The sequence below is a fragment of the Colobus angolensis genome, unplaced genomic scaffold, assembly GCF_000951035.1.
Source record: "Colobus angolensis palliatus isolate OR3802 unplaced genomic scaffold, Cang.pa_1.0 Scaffold117, whole genome shotgun sequence".
In the NCBI taxonomy this organism is placed as follows: Eukaryota; Metazoa; Chordata; class Mammalia; order Primates; family Cercopithecidae; genus Colobus; species Colobus angolensis.
This window is the reverse complement of record NW_012112808.1, coordinates 9984231-9991905: the sequence shown is the minus strand read 5'-3', so window position 1 is coordinate 9991905 and position 7675 is coordinate 9984231. Positions and strand designations below refer to the sequence as shown.

Below are 7675 nucleotides of genomic sequence, written 5' to 3'. Positions count from 1 at the left end.
CTACACACAGGTGCTGTTCAGGAGGCTGAACTGGGAAAACCAAGATCGAACATCTACTATAAAAGTGCAGCGCACCTGAAAAAAAAATTGTAAGACTCAAATTAGAAAACGTAAGCATTGAGAGCATCTAGCATGCAATAAGGGGTCAAGATATATTTAAAAATACAAAAATAAGTCAATAAAAAGCAAAAGCAGTCACCCAGGAACAGGGCTTGAAATGCCTAAGGCTCTACCAGGACAACGGGTACAGGTGGTTTAATCCTCCCACCTGAGCCTGAGGATTTCCGAAGGGATGCCTTGTTGAGTCATCATCTGACACCTGAAACATCATGTCCACTCACAGCCTCCAAAGAGCACATGAGGGTGGATAAGCTGCCTCCACCCTGTGTGTTCTGGGGGAAACCATGGGCTTACTAAAGGGATGGCCCTGCCAGTCACCCACCAACTGAACAGCAGCTGTAAACCTACCCCAAAGGGAGGCTGCCCATGAGGCTGGGGGTTGGAGGGTGAGATCAGCCCCACTGATCCTGTAACTCTGATTCAGGGCATCCTCAAGCTCCAGGATCCCATCAATCACGTGTGGGTCATAGAAGGATGGTGTCAGAACTCAGACTGACCAGGACACATTCTTACCACACAGGAACTAGAGGAACAGGTTGGGTGATGAGAAAAACTAGGCAGTCCTCCAGTCCCCAAGAACATGAGCAAAAGAAGAGTGAGGGCCACAGGGAGAACACTGTCCGCCTGGATCTTGAGGGTCTCAGGAAGGTACAGGGCTGGGACCCAAAGTGAGGGCTCCATCCAGAGACATAGGCCTTGCGAAGTCTGCAGGTACCTGTGTCCAGCCAGCTGGGCTGTGGGCTGAGGGCTCTCCCTGACACTGAGGGCCAAGCTCTGTCTGTCAAATAAATGCCTGCCTTCTGCCTTCACTAAGGGAGCCCTGACACCAGGTGGGAGAGGGCCAGGGACCCTCATTCTGCCCTAGGATCACCCCAGATGCCTTTCCTAAGCCTCCCCCCAAAGGCCTGCCTTGACATTATTTTTTATTCCTGAGAGATTCATGATTTGGGTTCATTTTATTCTCAAACCATTTTCTCTTCTGTGCCTTCTTGCAATGGGCAATTGTCAATGTCTTCATCATGTTTCTTGCAAACTGTACGCCCCATCTCCAAGTCCATTAAATATATGAACGTCAGTCTCTGTCAAGAAGAAATTGGAATGAGAAAAACAAAGAGAATCAAATAGAAAAGTTGCCAGAAGAGGTGAATGTTAATATTCATGCAAATAAAGATACACATATCCTGTGCAATCTTTCTTCTCTTATTTTTTATTTCAAGTTTCTTGTTTCAAATTTTTCTCTTAATTCTCCATTTTTTTTTTGTTTTTTTTTTTTTTTACAAAAACAGGTATCCATTCACTATACCTAAAGCATGCGCTAGAGTCTTTCCTGTAGTACTCTTCTTGATGTCTAATACCTGGCAGTCATATTGACAGGACAAGGAATACACAGGGTGTGGACCATCACATGATTGAATCCTACACAGCAGTGCAGACAGTGTAAACAGAATGGCACTATCCCTTGGGAGATAGATCTAGATGGTAACCTGGGGTGGGGAGTCCTGGGGGCTGCAATGTTGTGTCCTTTATGTGAGTAAAGACCGCACAAAAGTACTTGAGAATATTAATTGAAATAAATATTAAGGTTGTTTTTTAGTATGTTTATTAGGGTGCTATAAAAAGTTATTAAAAGTTATGGTCATTTCTGTAAATAGAGGTTCATAAAACTCAGGAAGCACCCAGAGAGAGAGAAATCAAATCCAACCAGGAAATCTTCCCAGGCTGGAGCTCCCATCTCTCCTGAAAGTTGTCTAGAAAGCAGACATCCCTTGGGGATAGCAATCCATGCAGGTGACAATGATACCCAGTCATGCCTCTACACATGCACACACTCATGCTCCAACACATCAACACACTCACACACACTCATGCCCCAACACACATGACCTACACACTCACACACTCATGCTCCAACACATCAACACACTCACACACACTCATGCCCCAACACACATGACCTACACACTCACACACTTATGCTCTGACACACCAACACGCACACACTCATACCCTAACATACACCAACTCACTCCCATTCATGCCCCAACACACACACTCATGCCGCAACACTCACCAACAACACACACACTCATGTCCCAACACTCAACACACATGCACTCCTGCCCCAACACACACACACACTCATGCCCCAAAACACAACACACTCACACACACTCATGCCCCAACACACACCAACACACTCACACACACTCATGCCCCAACACACACGCACTCATGCCCCAACACACACCAACACACACACTCATGCCCCAAAACCCAACACACACACACTCATGCCTCAACACACACCAACACAGATACCCATGCTCTGACACCAACATGCTCACATGCTCATGCCCAACAAACACCAACTGCACAGTCACACACACACTCATGTCCCAATATACCAACACAAACACACTCTTATGCCCCAACACACCAACTACACACTCACATCTATGGCCTGACACACACCAACACACCCACTCATGCCCAACACAAGCCAACACACTTGCACCCATGCCCTGTTTGCAGGGGCTACCCTCAATAAGGAAGCAAAATAGAAAGCTGGAGCTCTCCTAATGATACCTTATATTTAAATTATATGCATATTTTCAGAATTTGGAATGCCATTGCTCTTTCCTGCAGACCAAGGATCCACCCAGCCCTGGCCTGGCGCCGGGGAATGTACGGTTCATGGGGAGAGACAGCAGCTGCTCACCTTGCGCTGGCTCCGGTGGACCTGCAGAAACTTGTAGGCAAACTCATCTTCCTGGTCCTCATTGAATTGAAACACAGCATACTCCACAGCACTGGCGAAATCCTTCAAGTTCTTATCGATGTCTACAAATTTGCAGCTGCAGATACGGGTTCCCAGCACAATGAGCCCCACAAGCAGGGGCAGCTTCCACTGCATGGCTGTCTCCAGAGTTGGCACTGGAGGCCAACTCAGTGGAGGGGGAGGTGGCCACCACCGCTGGTGACACCTTTCCCAGCTCTGACCCCACGCAGCACTGCCCAACAGAGGCCCTGGGCTGCTGAACCTCCCTTTGACTAGTACTTCTGTCCAGTGCCTCTTTCCACTCCCCCACAGCGTTCTTCCCACTATCTCCAAACTGAAGGCCAGCAGAAGGTCACATAGCCTTGGACCCACAGGCATGCACGCTACACACAAGCCCTCACATTTTCAGGGCCACCTCCTCTGGCCCTGGCCCAGCCCTGATAAGACTGGGGAGGAGGTCTCAAGCCCACCTGCCTTGCCTTTACGGGGCTGCATTGCAGGACTGGCAGAGTGATGGGAACGCTTAGGAATAATAATGGGCACTGAGTCCTGAACAGTTTAGGGAAGAGCCATGTCTGCCTGTGACACTGGCTGCAGTCCATGACCTCAGGGAGCCTCGGGAGGGTACAGGGGGTAGGGACCAGCTTTGGGGGCCGGGATGATCCTCTCCACCCTCTCTGGCACCTGCTAGCCAACTTGCCACGTCCCACTCCTGCTCTGTGGCCTTGCAATACTTGCTCTCAGCACAGGGGCCAGAAAGAAGCCAAATACAAGGCTAGAGCCCTGCTAGGATGGGTGTGGAAGGCAACCATGAACATGAAAAGGGGCCAGGGGCTGGGAGAAGCCCTGGGAGCACTGGCCAATGTGTGTTCTCACCCAGCGCTGCCTCTTTGTAGTCCCCTGGGCCCACACCGAGCCACCGTGTCAGACTGTCCTGAAGGGAACTGATCCGAGCTCTATCTGACTCCTGGGGAAGCCTCTGGGAGGTAAACAGGGCCAGGGGATGAGCAGGTTGGGAGGATATGGAGGTGCCTGCACTGCATCTGAATGTACCAACGTGCACAAGGGGGCCCGTGCTGGAGCAACTGACCCTACCTTGGCTATGTGGTATGTAGATCGATGATCTCAAAAAATATCTCAGAGCTTGGGCCACTGCCTTGGGGACCGGTAGTAAGGGCAGGACTGGGGCTGACAGAGGAAGAGATGGGACTGTGGCCAGAATGATGAACACAATTATGACCACCTTCTTGCAGCTTCTCAACGGAAGGAGATACAGAGGCTCAGGTGCACTTTCACACAGGACTGACTTGAAAGTGGCCGACAGTGGGGGCCTGAGGAGCACAGTGGCCCTATCAGGTCGATCATGCTCAAAGTGTGCCTGAACCCCCATGTGTCCTCCTGCCAGGGAAGCTGCAGCTCCCAGTTCTTGCTCATCTTTGCCATTCCTGCCAGCAGGCTGATTAAAATGTCTCATTGTTGTCTTCCGAGGTTGGCAGGATCTGTCCTGAGGCCCCTCCTCACTGCTGGTGTGGGCTGTGATCGCTTTCTCCAATTCCAGCTCTCCCTTACCCAGGGTTAGATATTTTATTAGACCTTCAAAAAATTAACTGTTGGATTTCTTGATCCTTTCTGTCAGTCTTTGCTTTCTCTTTCACTCACCTATGCCTTTTTGCTATGATTTTCTTCTTTCTTTTTCACCAGTTCAGTTTACACTTCTTTGATTCTTGACATTGAAGGGGAGGTCATCATTTGCATCCTGTTCATTCTTTAGCATGTGCATTTCCAGATCCGGAGGCAACCCTCAGAGCATGGCATCAGCAGAATCCCATAAGTTTGCTACTCAGGTTTCAATTCCAGTATTTTAAAAGTACAGCCTAATCTGCACTGGGATTACTTCTTTAGTCCATGTGTTCTTTACAGGCGTGTAGCTGAATTTTCAAATATTTCTGTCCTTAATGCTATAAACACTAGTTGTCTTGTGAGTTTGTTCCTTATTTGCTAGTTCACTGGGAACCAGCTGAAGACCTCGCAGCAGTGGTGTAAAACTAGCTGCATTGTGCAGGGAGAGACCAGAGTGGATAGTGCAGGAATGGTCAGGATATTATATGAGTCTGGATGGAGTCAGTGAAGACCGGGCTGGAAGGCAGCTGTGGAAATGCAGTGTACAGGGAAAAGGATTTTTTTCATTCAATCATCCATGTGTTCATGCTTTCACTCATCCAACATGTTTTTCAGAAATGATTTTGTGTCAGGCCCTGGAGATACAGTTATGAATAAAACTAAATCCTGCACCATGCCAGTGGTTTTTGACAGGTGTTCTGAAGAACGACCCAATGGGACCTTATGATGGACTGGGCACAAAGAATGAGTCAGAGGAGAGAACCAAAGTTTAACACTTTGGCAGGTGCGTGTGTCTGTGTGTTTGTGTGTGTGTGAACATTGTCAGCAGTTCATTCAACATCAAGAACTGCACTACTTGTCAGAAATACAGAAAATAACAATGATAACAACAACAATAATAATTGAACACTTTTTGAAAACCATTATAAGCTCTTTGCCTGGATTATCTCATTTCATTAGCATGAATGGGAACTATTTTATACCCGTTTTGCAGGTGAGAAGACTGAGGCACACTGAATATAAGTAACTTGCCCACAGCCACCCAGCTGGTCAATGGTGGAGCCAGATGTGAGTCCAGCCAGTCTGACTTTGTTGTCCCCAGGGATTCAAAGTGAGGTTCCAGAGGCAGAGCCGAAGAGCAAGGGAAAGAGAACAGCTTGCATGTTTTGATAGAAGTGTGGCCAGAGAGCAGTAGCATCCATGTTAGCCTGGGCAGAGGGTGGCGCAGGCAATCAGAAGGCGCTTCTTGGAGGAGATTGCTTCTTCAGCAGAGTCCAGGAATATGAGCAGCTGTTAATAAAAGGAAGAAAAGGGCAACAGTGCTCAGCAGAGGGGAATCCCGTACGAAGACTGAGCTACAGCACATATGCTGGAGACTTTGTAGGAGGGAATTCGGCTGCCCCAGGAAGCTCACGATCTTGGACTCCTAAAAACCTACATCTCTTAAATGTTGATCCCACTTTGATGGAGAGAAGAGGCCACATGGGTCTAAGGAAGGTGAGGAAGAGGAATCTCTGGTAAGAGCTCGGCCTCTCCTCTGAGGCCCAGCAATTCCAACTCCTCTGGCTGACCCCAGACCCACAAAACAAAACCCATCTTAACCAAAGTCTCAAAGGAAACTGGGGCCACCTCCAATGGTCCAGGGGCCTTCCTTCCTGGGGCCAGTACTGATAAATGTGCCTTTCTCATCCTCACCATAATTCAGTGATATTTGCTGGTTCTCCTGGAGACCAGCACCCTCCTGATTAATTGCCCACTCAATCCTCTCTGAGTCCAAGGAGTTGCATTCATTCAACTTGGCCGGGAGAACAGTTTTCATGAAACATGAAAGCTGAGGTAACAATAGCAAGCGAGAATCAGCATGCAAGGAGACACATCCACCTGAGCTATGGGAAACAGTGAAGAAGCTTTAACAGAGCAGGAACATTCATTGATTGCAACCTGAAAACTTACAAAGCCACTGGAGTTGAAGAGTGCATGGAAAATTTTAGAAACCAGCGAGTTCCTCAGCATGTTCATCTATGTGAGATGACAGTTTGGTGGCCAGATAACATCTTCCAGCAGAGCAACTCCATGCCTGTGGCTGCAGGAATTTCGGGCAAATATATGCAAACTGCAGTCTGAGTATTCTATATCAGGTTGAGAGGGAGTCTTTCTGACAGCTGGAAATGACAGTCCATTCTATTTTTAATTTTAGCATCTTAACCAGCTCTTGGTAGGATGTGGAAAGTCAGAAAGATTTTTTTGGAAGATAAACATGCTACAATATTGCATCTGTGGATGGATGTCTCCTAGCAATTAATCCATGGACCCAAGGATCCATGTTACCGAGAAGAAGCCATAGGGATGGGGTGTGGAACTGAGACATGACTGGAGAACTTGTGGGACTTGGTGGCTGACTCTGGGGCTCCAAAGAGACAAAATGGGGTACCCCAGAGAGGCGGTGGAAGGGTGTGAGGACAATGAGCCCTTCTTTGGCTGGAGGAGATTCAGTTTACAGTGGGACTTTCAAAGGAATTTGCAGCAAACAGGTAGCAATATAGAATCACAGTTCAAAAAGGGAACTTGAAATGAAGTTAACTACATGGGAGTCACATCTATAGGAGCATTAAATGTGGCCAAATTGTTAGTAACTGAGATTGTAGAAAAGGGGTTCCTAAAATAGCATCAAGGCTGGTGCAAGTACAATGGTATTTACAACTTATTGATCACAACCGTTTACAGATTCCTTTGTTCTTTCTCCACTCCCACTGCTTCACTTGACTAGCCTCTAAAAAAGAATTATATATATGTAATCCCATGCCAAGGGATTGGATTCAGGGGCCTGTAACCTCCCTAAAGTCATATGCAACATTTTATGTAAGTGTTACTGAATGTTAAATGGAATTTTGTATTAGGACAAGTTTCAAAATCAGGTGCCAGAGAAGAACGTAAAATTTTTCATAGTGGATAGAGAAGCCACCTGAATTGCTCACCCATGTTGAGAAAATGAAATGTCCAGGAGTCGGGAACAGAGGAGGTACTGAGGGAGGTGATCTACCTGACCCTCGCCCAAGCTAGTGGTGACTGACTTCCTGCTTTTCTGGCCAGGCAGCCAAGAAGCAGCTAGGTTGAGATGGTCCAGAGCAGAGAAGGAACTGAGGTGGTAGGGATGTC

At 47.6% G+C, this 7675-nt stretch overlaps 1 protein-coding gene across 1 annotated transcript; it reads right to left on the bottom strand.

The window, feature by feature from the left end:
• On the bottom strand, window positions 1-3034 carry LOC105527194 (cystatin-12-like). The gene is made up of 3 exons (XM_011963481.1): window positions 2840-3034; window positions 1089-1199; window positions 1-30 (listed from the first exon to the last, which is right to left on the bottom strand). Exons 1-3 carry the CDS (start codon window positions 3032-3034, stop codon window positions 1-3), a joined length of 336 nt encoding a protein of 111 aa, XP_011818871.1.
• Window positions 3035-7675: the final 4641 nt, after the last annotated feature.

What these genes read in the sequence shown, in the direction of transcription:
- LOC105527194 (XM_011963481.1), bottom strand. Translation starts at nt 3,034, where the DNA reads ATGCAGTGGAAGCTGCCCCTGCTTGTGGGGCTCATTGTGCTGGGAACC. An exon ending in TCCACCGGAGCCAGCGCAAG is followed by an intron (nt 1,200 to 2,839) that starts GTGAGCAGCTGC and finishes TCTTCTTGACAG; the next exon opens with AGACTGACGTTCATATATTT. An exon ending in AAGGCACAGAAGAGAAAATG is followed by an intron (nt 31 to 1,088) that starts GTTTGAGAATAA and finishes TGGTTTTCCCAG; the next exon opens with TTCAGCCTCCTGAACAGCAC.